At 49.3% G+C, this 18,795-nt stretch overlaps 1 protein-coding gene across 1 annotated transcript in view; it reads left to right on the top strand.

Moving 5' to 3' along the window:
- The window catches only part of ALOX5 (arachidonate 5-lipoxygenase), a 39,958-nt gene extending 22,075 nt beyond the window's left edge, over window positions 1-17,883 (top strand). Inside the window, exons 4-7 of the mRNA XM_028481932.2 lie at window positions 3,948-4,070; window positions 13,810-13,916; window positions 16,004-16,176; window positions 17,728-17,883. Of these exons, the coding sequence (XP_028337733.2) occupies window positions 3,948-4,070; window positions 13,810-13,916; window positions 16,004-16,176; window positions 17,728-17,883 (559 nt within the window). The remainder of the gene's footprint in view (window positions 1-3,947; window positions 4,071-13,809; window positions 13,917-16,003; window positions 16,177-17,727) is intronic.
- Window positions 17,884-18,795: the final 912 nt, after the last annotated feature.

The raw sequence follows: 18,795 nt of genomic DNA, 5'->3' as shown, positions 1-18,795 counted from the left end.
ATATGTATATGTATAGCTGATTCACTTTGTTATAAAGCAGAAACTAACACACCATTGTAAAGCAATTATACTCCAATAAAGATGTTAAAAAAAAAAGAATGACCAAATTCCCTTCCCAAAACTTTACAGTAATTTTCAGTCCCACCAATAGTATGTAAAAATATACTATTACCCTTACGTTCACTAACACCTGATAACATCAATCTTTTAAATTTTTAACAATCCAGGAATCCTTAAGTAAGAGCCGCTGCTGTCTTAATCTGCATACCCCTGACCACTGATGACTTTAGCCTCTGCATTGCCTATTTATGTGCTTTATTTTTCTGTGGGTTTAATCTAAAGCAGCTCTTTATATATTAAGATTGTATCCCTTTGTTATATGTATAGTGTGTATCATTTGTCTTCAGTTGCTTTTGTCACAGGTTTTAGCTTTTTACTTTCTTAATATATATATTCTTTTTCTTTGTAACTTTTGGGTTTCCTGCTTTGCTTGAGAAGGCCCTCCCCACCCCAGCGTTACATATATTCTCATATTTTTGTCTAATATTTTTATAATTTTATTTTTAACTTTAGGCTTTTAATTCATCAGCTATGTATTTTTATACGTGATGTGAAGTGAGGGTTAAATGTCCCTGGTATCACTTATTACATAATGTTTCTTCCTGCTGCTTTGGAATGACACCCACAGTGCATGGAGCTGGCGTGGTGACCCCGTGCATGGGCTCTGCAGCCGGTGTTGGGCTCAGCTCCCACTTAACAGCCACACTCTGTGTCCTGTGAAAGTTGTGTAATCTCTTTGTGCCTCAATTCCCCCATCTGTAAAATGGGGGAAATAATAGTACCACTTCCTAGGGATTTTGGAAAGAATTAAATAGGTTACACCATGAAAACACATAGACTAGTATTTGACACATGAAAAGCACTGGATAAATATTAGCTAGTTTTGTATTATATTCACATATTTTCTTGGGTCTGTTTTTCTACTCCATGGCCCAGTGCCATCTTTTTGTTATCAGAACTTTCTAATAAATGTGAATAGGCGTTATGTTATCTTACTGTTCTTTTAAAAGTTTTTCATGATGAGAATCTCTTTGAATTACACGTGTGTCCTGTAGTGACATTTTAATAATGTTGCATCTTTCCACCCATTTAGATCTTGTGTGATGTCCTTCAACAGAATTTCTACTTTTTCTTCATGAAGTTCTTTCACCTTTCTGGTCACTTTATGCCAAGGGAAACTCTAGCTTTTGCCATTCTAAGCAGGGTGTTTTTCCGTTTGCCAATGAATATTGCTGGGATAAAGATAATTACTCATTATTTAATATTTACTTTGTATTGACACCTTACTAAATTATTTTATTGTCTCTTTTTTTAAAAAAATAAATTTATTTGTTTATTTATTTATGGCTGTGTTGGGTCTTGGTTGCTGCGCGCGGGCTTTCTCTAGTTGTGGCGAGCAGGGGCTACTCCTCGTTGCGGTGCAGGGGCTTCTCATTGCGGGGGCTTCTCTTGTTGCGGAGCACGGGCTCTAGGCGCACAGGCTTCAGTAGTTGTGGCTCACGGGCTCAGTAACCACAACTTCTCTACTCAGCTCTTCAAATTAATTAGAGCCCTACTTCCCAGTGGCTAGGAAAAGATGGTTAGGAATATTTAAATTGATTTGACCAACAGTAATTAAGTAATCGACAGTTAATACCAGTGGGGCTACCAGATGACTGCCTCAATTTTACACATATATTGGAGATACCTTAAATCATTTTCTAAAACAAAGGGAAAAAAGTCAATAAATTAGTTGACGTTTGTGCATTCATCCACATTTTTACCCTAGTTAATGTTAATCCAGCATTGGTGTTAATACAGACAACAAAAATAGAAGGTTTTTTTAATATCTAGGAAAAGAGAACGTTGTTAGTAAACTAACAGCGAGAAATGTAGAAAACGCTTTTCAAAATGCATTTTGAGTGATCATATGAGTGATCATATCCAGTTCCTGTTCACCTCTAATGATACTAATGAGAGGCTTACTGGGCCAACAGGATACCTCAAAAACATTGTGGAATTTTTGTGACAGTAAAAGTACAAGATGATATTAAAGGGCCTTAAGACTTTTAAAAAATAATTATTAGCGTATAGTTGATTTACAATGTTGTGTTAGTTTCAGGTATACAGCAAAGTGAATCAGTTATACATATACATATATCCACTCCTTTTTTTTTTAGATTCTTTTCCCAAATAGGCCAGTACAGAGTACTGAGCAGAGTTCCCTGTGCTATACAGCAGGTTCTTACTAGTTATATATTTTATATATACTAGTGTGTATATGTCGATCCCAATCTCCCAACTTAGCCCTCCCCCCCATCCCCCGGTAACCATAAGTTTGTTTTCTACATCTGTGACTCTACTTCTGTTTGTAAATAAGTTCATTTGTACCCTTTTTTTTTAGATTCCACATATAAGCACTATCATATGATATTTGTCTTTCTGTGTCTGACTTATTTCACTCAGTATGACAATCTCTAGGTCCATCCATGTTGCTGCAAATGGCACTATTTTGTTCTTTTTATGGCTGAGTAATATTCCATTGTATGTATGGACCGCATCTTCTTTATCCATTCCTCTGTTATTGAACATTCAGGTTGCTTCCATGTCCTAAGACTTTTTAATGACCTAAACTCTCAGTGTTTTACTTCCCTCTTATAAGAGAGATTAGATTAAAAAGGAATACAAATGGAAAAGCTGAAATCCCAGAATGTAAATTTTGGTTTTTAAACAAATGTAAGATCATTTAAATAAATAAAAGATCATTCTCCCCACCCTAAAAGAAACTAACAGATTTTTGGTTTGGTTTGGTTTTTCAATAAGCAAAAAGAAAAGTAAAATTAAAAAAAACAAACTTAAATGCCCAATGCTACAGGATAAATTTTAAGGACACCAGGCTCTAAAAATTTTGGCGGGATTGAGTACATGGCCTGTCTTTGAGGGGAGCTGTTTTTTTTGTTTTGTTTTGTTTTAATTTATCTATTTTATTTATTTATTTGTGGCTGCATTGGGTCTTCTTTGCTGTGTGCAGGCTTTCTCTAGTTGCGGCAAGCAGGGGCTACTCTTCTTTGCGGTGCACGGGCTTCTCCATTGCGGTGGCTTCTCTTGTTGCGGAGCACAGACTCTAGGCACGCGGGCTTCCGTAGTTGTGGCACGTGGGCTCAGTAGTTGTGTCTCGCAGACTCTAGAGCGCAGGCTCGGTAGTTGCGGTGCCCGGGCTTAGTTGCTCTGCTGCATGTGGGATCTTCCCGGACCAGGGCTCAAACCCGTGTCCCCTGCATTGGCAGGTGGATTCTTAACCACTGTGCCACCAGAGAAGTGCCGGGGAGCTGTTTTGATTATAACAATCTCTGAACCTGCTGTTGGCATCAGTCTGTGCCCGGAGGTCCTCACCCAAGCTCCCTGCTGACTCATGCCCCCTTTGGGAAGGCATGACCACTGTCCCCTTTCCCTCGACCACCACACACAATACAGGGGTGATGACCAAGCTGGTAGGATGTCTAGGTCAAGTGTGATGGGGCAACCTTAACCACTTCCACCTCCAGTGACCAGCAAGGCAGCTCTGTGCTGGGGAGACATTGCCCTTGAATGTCACCTCAAATAAATGAGGTCTTCTGATGCTCTCTGTACACACTGGTATGCACCTACCATTCACCACCCCTCTGCTGTAAGCCCAGCTTCAGGTTTAGGGAACCTCAGGCTTCCCACTGTGAGACTCAGGGCACAGCAAGGTGGGGGACCACCAGACCTTGGGACGCATCCCAGTACCTCGCCAGGCACACGCTCAGCTAAAACATGGTGACCTTATGGGCACATCCTCAGACCACACGGGCAGCCTTCAGCCTGAGGGACCAGCCCAAACGCCAGACATTTAACCCAGTTTTCTTCTCCTTCCTTTTCACGCTCAGATGGATGGAGTGGACCCCTGGCTTCCCCTTGAGTATCGATGCCAAATGCCACAAGGATTTACCCCGAGATATCCAGTTCGATAGTGAGAAGGGAGTAGACTTTGTTCTGAACTACTGCAAAGCGTAAGTGTTCGAGAACTCGAGGATACTGGGCAGCCCTCCAGCGGCTGGGGCCGGAGATGGAACCCTCACTCCTCCCCTTGTGGTGGCCTTGGGCTGGGGGAGCAGCTCAGCCGAGCAGCTCTTCCCAAATCGTTTGATTATATCTCGGCAACAGCATGGATCCTTAATGCACAATCAAATCACAGGGAAACCTGTATCTAAACAAATTTACAGACTGTAGGACTCCAGACACCAAACAGCTGTTTTCAGCCCAGAGTGGAGGTCTTTACTTGGAGTGCCCCATCCCCATCCACAGCTCATCTCCCCTTGGGCCAGTTCAAGGGTAGACAGCGTCCAGGCTGTCACCCAGCTGGCAGGGCATTGCAGTAATGACGACCAACATGCCTGTGTTGATCACTTACATGCATCCCCGTTGGTCTTTCACTGCAACCCCACGAGGCAGGCACAGATCTTATCCCCATTCTGCAGTTGAGGAATATGTGGAATAAGGAAGTACAATACCTTGCCCAGTAGCCCCAACTAATAAACGGCAGAGATCCGAGTTCTGTGCTCCTTCTTGGCGGCTGAATTATTACACGGTTTTCAAAGACTCCCTGGGTGCTCATTACCAACATGGAGCCCCAGCCCTACCTCAGGGCTAGTGGAGGGGCATTTGAATCTGTACTCTGATACTTTAGGGAATTCTCACAATCATGCAAATTTGGAAAACCCTAAATCCGTGGTCATGCAACCTGACCAAGCCTTGGACAGCCCTGAGGAGATTCTGCACCTCCCGGTGCCCAGCACCCCCTCCCACCAGGGTGACAGTCTCCCAGGGTGGGCCCTGGCCTTGGGTTGGCATAACCAGGAGGCAGACAGGTAGAGAAGCACCAACCCAGTTAGCTTCTGTGGCAGCATTTGCTTAGTTGCATAGCTACTCGGCTCAAGGAGTTACCTCATTTGGTCGAACTTCCGTAAAGAAAGGGTGGGAGGCCACACCCTCAGGCCTTCCTCTTTGGGGCATTTGAGAAAAACCCTGCACACACACACACACACACACAGACACACACACACACACAGAGCCTCACAATCAGACTCCCCTCACATCACAGAGACTTGGATGCCTTTGTCTCCCTGAGGCTGCATCTCAATGGGAGGGAGGAAGTAATAAGGGCCTGACACTTAATAAGCCTCCACTAAGTGCCAGGCTGTAGGTGTGGGTGCTTTCTATATAGAATTGTCTGTTTTAACCTTCACAGCAACCCCAGGAAATAGGTACTGTTTTTAACCATCTCCAGGTAAGTAAACTGAGGCTCTGCCAGGTCCAGGTCAAGGAATTTGCCTAAGGTCATTTCGGCAAGAATTGGCAAAACCAGGGTTTGAATCCAGGTCTATTGGGGTTCAAAACTGGGGATTTTCTTGCCTGCTACTATTGAGATCAAATGGAGAGCAAAATTAAAACCAAACCACTAGATTAGTAATGCAGCAGTACCCAACATCTGGCGGATAGTGGATGGTGGATGGAGGGGTGGTGGAGTGAAAGCCAGGCTGTGCCTTTCTTATGTCTGCTCAGTGTTCCTTAGGTCATTGTCTTCTTTTATCTCAGGATCCCAGCACAGCTGCTGCCACAGGATAGGTGCTCAGTAAACCCTGTCAAAATGAGTTGAGTGTGGCCTTTGTGGCCACCTCACAGGCCCTCACTTCACACACACACACACACACACACACACACACAGTCACACACACACAATCACACACTTGCCTTTTCCTTCTCATGTATCCCCATCATGGCCAACAGCATCCTAGATCAGTGGTTCTCAGTCCTGGCTGTGCATTTAATATTAAGACTCCATGCCACCTCACCGCAGCCAGGCTGTTAAGCCAGCATTTGCACCACAGGCATGAGTATATTTTAAAAGCTCCTTGGGGGATTCTAATGTGCAACCAGGATTGAAACCACTGGCCTTGACGCCTCCCTTGGCCTCATCCTCCATCCAGGTGAATGTGGGATCATGTCCATCCCCTGGGTCTCAGTGTGCATGTCCTCCTTTCCCAGCTCCGCCATGTCTCCCCAGAATGTTCAGGAACATTCTTCTACCTGCTTCCCCAGGCTCCATCCCACACAGAAATTGGAAGTTCATTCTCAAGTACATGTATAGTTTGTTGGAGGCTCCTTCTAACAAAGCAAGTATAATTCTTTGACTCCCCTACCTAAAATCCTTCCGTGATTACCCCAACTACAGGGGTCTCTGCCCAGCCTTCTCTCTTGCCCCCAGATGCACAGGACACCCCAGCCATGTGTGTCCAGAGCTGGGGGGTCTTCGTGTCCCCTTGTCTTTGCCTCGCTGTTTTCTCTGCCTCAAATGCCCTTTTTCCCTCCTTTGCCTGGCCAAGTCCAACTCATCATTTTTCAGGACTGGAGTAAGGTTCCCCTTCTCTCAGAAGCTCCTAGAAGCCCCAGGTCTGAGGGAGGCTTCCTCCCCTGTGCTCCCCAGTACAGGCCACACGGGCCACCATCTCTCCAGCAATACCATAGCCCATCTTCCTCCACATCTGCCGTGTTACTTGGCCCCTTGAGCTGCAAACTGTTTGGCAGGACCAGAGCAAAGAAATCCCGAGATGGGCCCTCAGCCCCACCTGGCACAGCCCAGCTGGGGTGGTCAGCTGAGCACCAGCCCTGTTGGAACAGTGAACAACGGACCATGAGGTCCTAAGAAGGAGAGAAGAGACACAGCCTCTGAATTACAGGAGGATGCAGCCTGGGTCAAGGGGACTGGGTCTCAGGGAAGCAGTTCAGAGGGACCCCACCCAGGGAGATGAGGGATTCATGGGAGGGGGCTTTGGGCCAGTGGAAGGTGAGCCTAAGGAAGCTGGTGAACTTCTCTGAGCCTTGGTGTCTTCATCTAAAAAAATAAGACCATAGCTCCCACTCCAGGCTGTTGTGAGAATATTAAGGAACCACATATGTCAACCCTGCACAGAGAAGGTTCTCCCTAAAGACAGCATTAGTCTCCATTCATTCCTAGTAATGAGGTCAGGCCAGCCAGGACCCACTTCTCCATCATCACCTGCTGAGCCCCTGCTCCCTCAGATCGACCCCTGCCCTCAAGGGCTCATAGAGGGACCCTTCCTCTGTTTGGTGTTACGTCATTGTGGGGTCCAGGAAGGCTTCACAGCAGAAGGACACCTAGCCTGGCCTTGCAGCTAACCAGACAGTTGGGAGCCTGGAGAAGCAGGACTAGGATGCTCTGGCAGAGGGAGCATCACATGTGCAGGCTGGGTGCGGCTGGGCCTCCTCACAGAACCAAGTGGGTTGTGAAATTTCATGTTGTCATCAAAGGAGGCGCAGCTTATTTGTTTAATCACCGCTCACCGTTTGCAGCCTGGAGCTTTGACTGCAGGAGGTTGGCGGGACTGGTAAGGGAATGTTCTCTTCAAAGGAAACTGAGAAAGAGAGCTTCCTTCCCAGTAGAGGAGAGTAGTGCAGAAATGCGACTGAGTTCGGGAGAGGTGACCAGACCAGGGTGCTTGGGTCCTCACCCACCGGACATTTCTCATCAGATGAGATCAGGTGGGGGCAGCTCCTTGGAGGGGCATCCTTCTCCTTGGGGTCTGGATTTGCAGTGTTGGATGAGAAACAGGGAGAGGTGAGGGAAATCAGAGCCACATTGCAGAAGCTTGACCTGGCAGCCTTTGAGGGTCAGGTGAGCGAGCCCAGCAGTGGAGAAGAACAAAGACAGGGAACGGGAGAGTAGGGCGGACTTCGGGATGTGGTATGGATGTCCCGGGATCCAGTTGAAATGCAGGTCAAAATGGGGAGAGGCTGAGGGGAGAACCCAAGGCACCCTTGACATTGTGCATCTGGCTTATAGGCAGAGTGGGGTGGTCATCAGAAAGGAAAGCTGGACAAGAAGTGGTGAGGAGGAAGATGAGTCCAGTCTGGGGGCATGTTGATGTTCAGAGAGCCCTGTCCGGCCTCCGATGGTGAGGTCAAGGGTAGAGTGGGATGGGTAGGCCCGGGGCTAAGCAGAGAGGCTTCAGGGAGCATTGAGGCCAAGCAAGGTTGGGAGCCCTGCAAGGGACGGGGGAGAGGGGGTCGAGGGCCAGATAGAGGCTTTGTTGGGGGACAGGGAGAAGAGTGTGGTCTGAAGGCAATAACTCTTCCCACCCCTGCTCCAGCCCCACAGACCAGTCACTCACTGCTTTGAGTGAGGTCAGACAAAATTACATGTATGGTAGCTCTTTGAAAGGAGCTGGTGGTATAGAGAAGGAAAGAGCAGAGCCCCAAAATGAAGAGCAGGAAGCTAGAGAGAAAAGATGGGCTTCCTTGCCCATGGTGAGGGCTGGGGTGAGGCCCTCTGAGGCTGGGTGAGAGCAAGAGAGGGAGAGATGATGGCCCGGGAGCAGGGAAGCTGAGGGAGCTTGTTCTCTTGACTTTGGAAGCCAAAGCCAGGAGTTTTGCAGGACGAAGTCCCCACACCCTCCTACTGCCGCCCCAGCTCAGAAACAAGTTGGCTCCACATCACCAAAGCACTCAGAAAATAGGATTCTCCCCTTTAACTTCACGAATGCTACCCAAATCCTTGGATCTTCTCAGTAATTGTTAAAGTCACCTCCTCCTTGTTCTAACCTATCCCTGAATGTCTGTATATCAACCCTATTTACCTATACTGAATTCTGTTATAGAATCAGAGATGTGTCCCATTGGAAAATAAATTTGTTGGGGAAAATGTGGGGGGAAAAAAATTCCCACCTGAAAGTTAGACAGACCTGGAAATGTTTACTTATATTTGCTAAAGTAGCAGTTTTTTGTTAAAAATGGATCATTAAATAAAGGTATAAGTTAACACAAATCATAAAGTAATGTTTCCTTTAAAAAGGGTTTGTTTTATAGTTAATTTGGAAAACATTGCAGCCTCTCCAGCAATGGTTCTCAAGTTATAGCTTGCATCAGAATCCCCTGGAGGGCCTTTTAAAATCTGGTTTCTAATGACGTCCTGGGGGTGCTGATTCTGCTGGCCCACCAACCACACTTGGGGTAGCAAGGTTATACTTTGCTTTCCTGGGGGAAAAAACCTATTAATCTATTCAGAGTATAGCAACAAGTTATCAACTCATCTCTAATTACCCTTTAAAAGCAAAAGGTCACCTTATTTAGAGCCTGGAGAGCAGCGATTGTTTCAGACTCCAGCGGCGCCATCTTGAGAGAGTTATTTAAGTTTTTTGACCCGTTTCCTTCTTGTAAAATGGGGCTGGTGCTGCCTAACTGCTAGAATTGTTATGAGATTTAAACGAACTCATGTAGGCAGTGCCGCTGCGGTGAGGTCTAGCACACTGTAGACCTAGTATCTAGTATCTCCATTCTGGATGCTTGGGAGGACTTTGTCCTCATTCCTGAGCCCAAGGAAGGAGACTGGTCAGGGAGCTACCTTCTCAGGCTCTGTTACTGCCTGTTTGCTGTCTCTTCTGGGCTTCGTCCATCCCCACGGGAGCTGGCCCAGAGGAGGCTACCTGCTGCTTGTCCTTTGACAAATGCAAATTGAGCTCCTGAGGGTGGGGGCCTGAGATGAATCAAAAGTGGTCCCTTGGTCCCAGCTCCAAGAAGCTCACAGTCTAGTGGAGACCAAGCTATGGACAGCTCATCACGATAGTATGTGGTAGATATTCCTTTGGAAAAGAGCACTGGGAAAACTTGAGACAGGGAGGAAGCTCTGAGGAGGCAGCATCAGAAAAAAGCTTTCTAAGAGAGAAGCCCAACCTGGGTCTTGAAGGATGCATAGGAGTTCACCACGCTTATTGGAGGAGTGGAGGGGATGGCTTTCAGGGCGGTGAGAACTCCGTGATCCAGGAGGACCAGAGTGGGGGCCTGTGTAGGGAAGTGGGGCTGAGGCTGCCAACGCAGAGAGTTGGGCAAGGATCCCAGCCTTTACTGGGAGGGGGGCGTGCAGGACCATGGGGGTTTGAAGCAGGGATGAAGTCCATGCGGGTCAGCATTTTAGTGTCAAGGAAAAAGGGGTTGGTTGTCAGATGCTTCAGCGAGATCAGGGGAGTTTAGAGCTGACTCTTTAGATACAGCCACTAGGATGTGACACACAGTGCCCTGGGTGAGAGTACTTAAGGAGGGCAGAGAGGAGAGGAAGTAAAGAGGAGCCAGACGCAAAGATTCTTAGGTGAACTGAGTGTGAAGGAAGAAAGGGATGAGTGAATTAAGCAGAAGGACCCCAGGAGGGAGAGGGCAAAGTTCTGTGCTGTAGCCTGGATCGCGAACTTGTCCACTGGTCCCTCCAGAACACCACGGTTTAAGGCTGCAGACGTTAATATTAACAGTAAGTGATAATCATGGTACTAGTCGCTAATATTTGTTGAACTCATTTTATAAATCAATGCTTTCTATATATCATGTCAGCCCTGTGAGGGAGGGACAATTATTATACCCATTTCATGGATGAGGAAACTGAGGCACAGAAGGTTAGCGATTTGCCCAAGGCCATATGGCTGGGAAGAGATGGAGCTGGGATCTTCGGCCAGGCCCTTAACACTCTGTGCTGACCTGCATCCATCTCAGCTGCCCTCTCTGGCCTTGCATATGGACTCCCAGCCCCACCCAGGATTCTTGTGTCCAGATCCCAGCACAGGAGCTGGTGGCTCCTAGACCCCCTGGTCCGGCCCCCTAGTGGTCCGACAGGGAAACAGCACCCACCCTGTGCATGGTGGCCCTTCTGCACTGAAGGTCCCTGATCCAACCCTGACCCAGGCCAGCATTTAGTGTGGAAAACTGAAACTCAGAGATGAGATCATCAGAGACCTTCCCCCGGGAACCTCCACCTTGGGACAGTTCCGTTTCCGCACCACTTCTGGGTAACCGGCGAGTTTCCTCCAAGTCACCTGCTCCACCTGGAACAAGGCGGGCCCTCCTCAGTAAGCTTTGCCTCCCACCCCAAAGAGCAAAATCATGAACTGGGAAATGGAGAAGCTGTTAGAAGAAGGAAAGGGGCAGGGGAAGCGGAGGAAACAGGAGCTCCCGCCTCTGCCAGTACAGGGCCAACAGCGGGTGCCCAGCCCAGGCCAGCAAGCCGCTCAGTATGCACTTCCGTCTGGCTGTGTCTTTACCTGGTTCTGTTGTTACCTGGCTGTGCCATTACCTGACCATGTTTTTACCTGGCTGTGTGACCTCAAATGAGCTAGGTGCCTTCGCTGGCCACAGGTTCCTCTTTGTGTAATAACAGATTTTCAATGTCCCTAATATCCGGTTGTCTATACCTATGTAGCAATATTTTGCCTCTAGATGACATTCACATATTTTCCTCTTAACTGCACTTCTTCCTGGATCTGTGGCTTCCTCTGAGTACTGCCACACCCCACCCTGTGTTCGGTGCCAACCTTCTGTTTTGAGGTCAAAGAGACCCAGCCGGGGAGACCGTGACCCACATGGGACTGACTCACTCCCAGTTCCCCACAAGATGCCCTGGGGTCCAGGACCTCTTTCCCGGGCACCGTCTGGTGCTGGGCCATCCTCAGGGCTGTGAGGATTGTACAGGCCTGGGAAGGCCCCTCTTCTCCCAGAAATAAGTCCTTTTCCACACTCAGACATCAGAGGTCATTAGAGGTTTGGTCCTCCACCTTAGCAAGGATTTCTGTCCCAGGACACTCAGCTAACGGGGGAGGTGGAGGAGGAGGGCTGGGGTGCTGGGCGAGGAAAGAGGTAGCATGGCTGGTAGAAGCTTAGCTGGAGCATTCTCGGAGGCCAGCTTAGCAGTGATGAGGCCGCAACAAGCATGTGTGTAAAACAAGTGTGTGTGTAAAAGCTCCTCCTTCCCCATGAGGGGCTGGGATAAAAGTAACTGATGACACCAGACAGGATGATGCCAGCGTTCTTCTCCAGCTCTGAGACGCTGAGCACCTACTGTGTGCAGCCACCACGGCCCAGGCTGTGCTGCAGCACCTTCCAGGCCTCACAGCATCTCAATAACCCGCAAGCAGCTGGTTCCTCCAACTCACAGAGGGCATTCGCCTCCTGGGCCCTCTCTCGAGCAGTGTGGGCTACCAGGTCCCCAGGCAGCCAGTACCAAGGAGAGAAGCATTTGCTAAATTGAGGCAGGGGAGTCTTCAGGCAGGTATGTCATTTTCTGCGTCAGGTGCCTTTCCCATGCCTGGCAGGACCAGGAGGAGCCCCAGCATCTTCTGCTTGTCTGCTGAGTCCCTGTCTTTGGTCACTAGGACTTGCTGCCCTCATGCGTGCTCACAGGTGGCTCCCCTGCAGTGCTGTACAGAGCCATCTGTCCCCATCAGCCAGGTTGACTCCCGACAAAACACCCAAACCACAGTCCTTTGATTCTGCCGAGACAGGGGAGACGTGAGGAGGCTTCGGGATTCCCAAACCTTCCTGTGACACGCTTAGCCCCCAGCCAGCCCACTGCCCCAGGAGTAAATGCAAGGAGGGTGCTGGGCCCTCACCATTAGTGCCGCTTCCTGGGGGAGGCACCCTTGGGTGGCGGGAGGTGGGCAGCCCACTGGAGGAGCACCGGCAAGCTCCCCCACCCCAAGCCCCTGACTACCCCTCTCAGTCAATGACAAGGTTGCCTGAGCCCTCCAGTACCTGGAGCCTGGGCCTCACGGAGCGATGCAGACCCGCCCTTGCCCTCCTGGTGCTTAGGCAGCAGGCAGGTTTTCACATAAACGGGTTTGTACTTAATCTGCTATCCGCGCTGCGGAGGTAACATCACAAAGCCCAGCCGGGTGTGGGGAAGGGGTGGCTTCGTGAGATCAAAGGAGGAGTGGGGTTCACTAGACAAGCCCTCCAGATACACTCACGCCATATGCTCAGGAGGAGAAGAAAGAGGGGCACAGGGCGTTCCAGAGGGAGGGAACCATGCATGCCAAGGCCTGCAAGTCAGGACATAAAAGAGACGGAGCCAGTGGGGAGGCCTGAACCCTGGAGGACTGGGCAGTGGGCACTGACGGTGGGGAGGAAACAGGGTGACTGCTCATCACTCTCAGCTCTGTGTGAGCCAGAGAGGGAAACTGAGGCAGAGGCTGTCACGATGAGCACTGGCCAGAATACCCACACCTCCATCCTGTGCCTTGCTTGGGTTATGTAGGAAAGCCTGGGAAGCCTCTTCCCTCCATTTCCACCTTTTCCAGACCCATCCCACACACACCTCCTCCAGGAAGTCCCCGGGGTTGCTCAGGCCACTCAGATCTCTCTCCTTATTACCTGCAGCCTGCATTTTGAATTTAGCAAGTTCCTGTCCTGGGTTACTTTGCTTCCCTGTGTAATGAATATTTGGAAACTATGTCCTCCTCAGCACCAGGCAAAGAGCCAAGGTTAGGCAGAAAGTAAATGAGGGTTAAATTCCACTAAACTGCTTATCCCCCCCAAATCCAGGAGACTCGGGAGAGCAGCTACATAGGAGATAACGGCTCTCTGTCCCTGGAAGCTTGCGTCAATCTGGGGCAGCAAAAAGTTTGATGAACGAATGAATGAAGGCACAGACCAGAGCCCGTGTGAATGGGAAGAGAGCACTGTAGACTGTTGTCGAGGGCAGGCGACTGGTCTCTTTCTTAGGGGAAATGCAGAAGGAAGAGCATGGGCATGGGTGCCAGTTTCTGTCCTGGTTTCCACAAGGCCAATCAGCTGCCCCCTTGGAGCTGCCCTGGGCTCAAGCCCCCTAGAGGCCCCATGAGACCAGGGTGCGAAGGGGCTTGGCAGGGGGCAGGTGAGGCCAGAGCGTGCAGGGCGCCTCCGTGTCTCGGTCTGCAGGATGGAGAACCTGTTCATCAACCACTTCATGCACATGTTCCAGTCTTCCTGGAGCGACTTCTCTGACTTTGAGAAAATCTTCTGCAGGATCAGCAACACTATTTCTGGTGAGTGTGCTTTTGGGGGCTCTCATGGTGCTGGGGAGCCTTGCCTGGGCGTGGGAAAGGGCTGCTCCACCCACTCCAGCACGAGGCCTCCCTGTCCGCCAGGCCAGCACTGCCTGCACCCACACAGTACGCTCCACTGGGGATCACCCTCAAGGCCAGAGGTTTCTCCTCCTTGGGTGTCCAGTGTTGAGCACCCTCAACCTCATTTCACCATCGAAAGTCTCATAAATAGCAACACTCTTTCTTTAAATAAATTGATCATTTATGATGCTTCTGAACAGAGAAGAGGCAGGAGTTAGCTTGTTTTTTAAGCATTTACATGAAAGCAACAGTGGGTTCCTTTGGACTGGGATGTGTTTGGTAGAGTAGTAGCATCATAACTGCCAGGGATGGCGCAGGAAGGACCACACAGCAACAGAAAGATTAGGGGACATTAAGGAAACAAGCAAGGGAGAAAACTGCCTTCACAAACTCCTCCCCAGGATGCCCCCCGCTCCCCTCCTTCTCCCTCACCCTAAGGCGCCTGCTTCCTGGGCACAAGGACCTGGGTTCTTTTTTTTCTTTTTTTAAATAAATTGATCATTTATGATGCTTCTGAACAGAGAAGAGGCAGGAGTTAGCTTGTTTTTTAAGCATTTACATGAAAGCAACAGTGGGTTCCTTTGGACTGGGATGTGTTTGGTAGAGTAGTAGCATCATAACTGCCAGGGATGGCGCAGGAAGGACCACACAGCAACAGAAAGATTAGGGGACATTAAGGAAACAAGCAAGGGAGAAAACTGCCTTCACAAACTCCTCCCCAGGATGCCCCCCGCTCCCCTCCTTCTCCCTCACCCTAAGGCGCCTGCTTCCTGGGCACAAGGACCTGGGTTCTTTTTTTTTTTTTTTTTTTTTTTCTTTTTCTATAGGTACAGTGTTGTACAGCAGACCTCTAGAACGTACTCATCTTGCTTACCTGAAACTTCACGCCATGGATTAGTAACTCCCCACAACCCCTCCCTAGCAACCACCACACTGTGCTGCTCTTTGATTCTATTGAGCTTGACTAATTCAGATGCTTCATATAAGTGGAACCATGCAGTACTTGTCCTGTGACTGGCTTATTTCACTTAGCATCATGTCCTCCAGGTTCATCCATGCTGTCACATATTGTGAATGTCCGTCTTTTTTAAGGCCGCATCGTTTCCCATTGTATGTATACACCACATTTTCTGTATTCATCCCTCTGTAGATGAGCATTTAGGTGGTTTCCACATCTTGGCTGTTATGAATTGTGCTGCAAGGAACATGGGGATGCAGATATCTTTTCAAGATCCTGATTTCAATTCTTTGGGATAAATACCCAGAAGTGGGATTGCTGGATCATGTGGCAGTTCTATTTTTAACTTTTTGAGGAAACTCCACACTGTTTTCCATAGCAGCTCTGCATCCTGAATTCCCACCAACTGTGCACAAGGGCTCCAACTTCTCCATGGCCTCACCAACACTTGTCTTTTTTTTTTTAATAATAGAATCCTGACAGGTGTGAGGTGCTATCTCACTGTGGTTTTGATTTGCATTTCACTGGTGACCAGTGATGCTGGGCATTCTTTCCTATACCTGCTGGCCATCTGTATGTCTTCTTCGGAGACATGTCTGTTCAAATCCTTTGTCCATTTTTTAATCGGGTTATTGGTGTTTTTGCTATTGAGTTGTAGGAGTTCCTTATATATTTTGAAGATTAAGCTTTTATCAGATGTATGGTTTGCACATATTTTCTCCTATTCTGTAGGTTGTCTTTTTACTCTGTTGATTGTTTCCTTTGCTGTGCAGAAAGCTTTTTAGTTTGATGCAATCCCATTTGTCTATTTTTGTTTTTGTGCTTGAGAAAGTGGTTCCCCAGGAACCTTCTGAGCCACTAAAGGCCAGCTCAGGGAGGATGGGGTGGTGCCATGGCCTGACCTAGTGGTCAAGCAGTTGGGCATGGTGGGCTGTCTACTGAGCGCCTGGGAGAGGGGACCCGGAAAGGACGCTGGCCCTCCGCTAGCATCAGGAAGACCTCATCCCGGCTCAGAACTCAGGCTGAGCTGCAATTCTCTCCTCCACAGAGCAGGTTATGAAGCACTGGCAAGAAGACGTAATGTTTGGCTACCAGTTCCTCAACGGCTGCAACCCTGTGTTGATCCAGCGCTGCACGAAGCTGCCAGAGAATCTCCCGGTTACCACAGAGATGGTGGAGTGCAGCCTGGAGCGGCAGCTCACCTTGGAGCAGGAGGTTGAGGTAGAACCTGGTTGGCTGGAGACGGTGGCCCAGGCCAGAGGCTCAGCTCAGATGGCCAAGTCATACTCTGTTGGGCAGAAACCACTTCTTTCTGGCCATTGCTCGCTGGCCCCCAGGCTGCTACCTCCAGGCTCATCTGTCTGGCTGATGGCAAGATCGGCTGCCCTCAGCGAAGTGACCTCTTCCTTGTCCTGAGCATTTATGAAATCTGTCTTGTCCAGCATAGGTGGAGGAATTGAGAGTGATATTTCTCCGTGAGGCTCAGGTCTTAGAGCATAATATCAATATTTTCAATATCAATATCTTAATTAAAAGAGCTCCCTCTAACTAAGGGCCTGTTGTGGGCCAGGCATTGTGAGAGATGCTTTACACACAGGACCATCAATTGTTACCCACCTTGCAAAGGTGAAGAAACTGGAGAAAAAAAGCAAGCCTTGCATCAAAAAAAAAAAAAAAAAAAAAAGGAGAAAACTGATGGAAATTTTGACTTCCTAATGAGAAGTGTTGGTCTTCTGCTTCTGTCCTCACCCTCTCCCCAGCCCTTCTCCTGGCCCTCATCTGCAGGGTCAACCCTCTCCAGTTCCAAGACTGTTGTAGTCTTGAGACAGAAAGGGGTTCAGACCTCCTCCTCTGGTGGGACTCAGTGTCAACCGCCTTCCATGCCAGGAGCTTGAGGCTCTGGGAACTGGCCTTAGTCTCCCATCAGTTGGCCCATTCCCACTAGAGCCAGGATGACCAGGCCTCCTGCCACCTGCCCCAGGTGTCTAGGTGGCCTTCTGCTGTTTCCAGTCACCCTGTCTTGCTTGCTCAGCTCACCATGGGGCCCCAGAAAGAAAGCGATGGTCAGTGCCGTCTGTGGACAGACCTCCCAGCCCTCACACCCTGCCCACCTGACTCTGGAGGGCCACCTGCCCAGCTGAAGTCCCCAGGCAGGGCTCCTGCCCCACCTGGTCACGTGGACAGGTGACAACCTGTCCCCACGCAGACAGGCACACACAGCAGTGCTCCCCTGTAGATTTAATTGCTAGACGTAGTAACATTGATTCAGGGCTGTGGGTTTCAAACTTCAAATCAGAGAATCACTGAACCTTAAAAGCCAGAGAATCCTAGAACTGGAAGGGACTGAGCAGCCATCTGTGCATGCAGCCACCCTGGCAGGGGGACAGCCTCCACTCAGGAGTCCTTGCCACCACAATGGTCGTCTTTCCTTTGAGTTATGGTCTTGATGCTCAGCTGTGGTTTTGGTGGTGAAGCAATAATCCAGTAGCCACCGTTGACTGGAGTCTTACACACACACCACCCATCTCTTACACATACCTCGCTCCATCCCCTACAATATGGTTCTTAATTCCCACAGTCATTTCCGCTACTTCTCTTTGGCAGCATCTTATGATCTACATTAAGTTTGTGGCCTACGAAAACTCCTAAGTTTTTTTTTTTTTTAATCTTTACCTATGCAATTATTTTTTTGCAACATGAATAGAGAAATTCTACCCCTGTTGTTTCTGAGTCATCCACTGATGTGGAGGTATTTCCTCTTGCCTCCTGCAGCTAGGGAACATCTTCATCGTGGACTTTAAGCTGTTGGATGGCATCGATGTCAACAAAACAGACCCCTGCACTCTGCAGTTTCTGGCTGCGCCCATCTGCTTGCTGTACAAGAATCTGGCCAACAAGATTGTCCCCATTGCCATCCAGGTAGGCTGAGGCGAACTGTTCTCTTCCCGGGCGGCTCTACCCTCAGCAGTCAGGGCTCAGGGAGGACTTCCTGGGTGGCACCACCAAAGGTCTAGGAGGAGAAGGCAGCTCTGCCTTGAGTCTCCTGCTGAAGGCTTTGCCAGGTAGACAGGAAAAACAGGAACTCAGGGCTTCCTGCCAGTCCTGGAGAGGGCTGACCACAATGGGCAGAAAGGGCTCCACTCCCCAAGATATCCTCGAGAACTTCGTGGCTCTGAGGAGGACCTGCCTTGGGATAGCATACTGGGCTCCCCACCCCAGCATCCTGAGCAGCCCCAAATCAAAACGCCAGCAGAGCCCAGGCAAGTGAAGCTGTGAGATGAGCTGGAAGCTGAGGCTGCCAAGGGGGGGACCATGGGGTTCAGGAACTGTGCCAGTCCTGAGATGCTCCCTTCGTGTGCCCCGGGGTTCTTGTCTCCACCAAAGACGATGGAGAAGGAGAGGGGAGCAGTTTGGGGGAGAGGCAGGCAGGGACAGAGCTTCATCTCTCCCCATTCCTGGCTGCATCTGCTTTCTCAAGGCACCAGGCCACTGCAACACTGTGGGAGATGGTATGCAGACAGCAGGAAACCACACCCAGGCCAGGATGAGGTGTGGGTCCATGAACGGGGGAGGCTGCACAGGGGCCCCCAAGGGGAAGGCAGACAAGCACTCAGCAAACAGTACTTTGAGTCAGCCGTGAACCGGGCATTGGGTGCCGTGGGCGTAATAGCAGCTAGTTTTGCCAGACGTTAACCGCCAAGGCTATCACAAGGGTTTGCCTACACAGTCCACAATCCCTTACCTTGGATTCTGAAATCTAAAAAATTCTGAAGCTCTTAGATTTATCAAAAATTTGTAGCAAATTCATTGGCAGCAGAGCTTGCTCTGAACCAATAGGAG

Source organism: Physeter macrocephalus, chromosome 20 (assembly GCF_002837175.3).
Source record: "Physeter macrocephalus isolate SW-GA chromosome 20, ASM283717v5, whole genome shotgun sequence".
Taxonomy (NCBI): domain Eukaryota; kingdom Metazoa; phylum Chordata; class Mammalia; order Artiodactyla; family Physeteridae; genus Physeter; species Physeter macrocephalus.
This window is presented reverse-complemented; position numbering and strand designations above follow the sequence as displayed.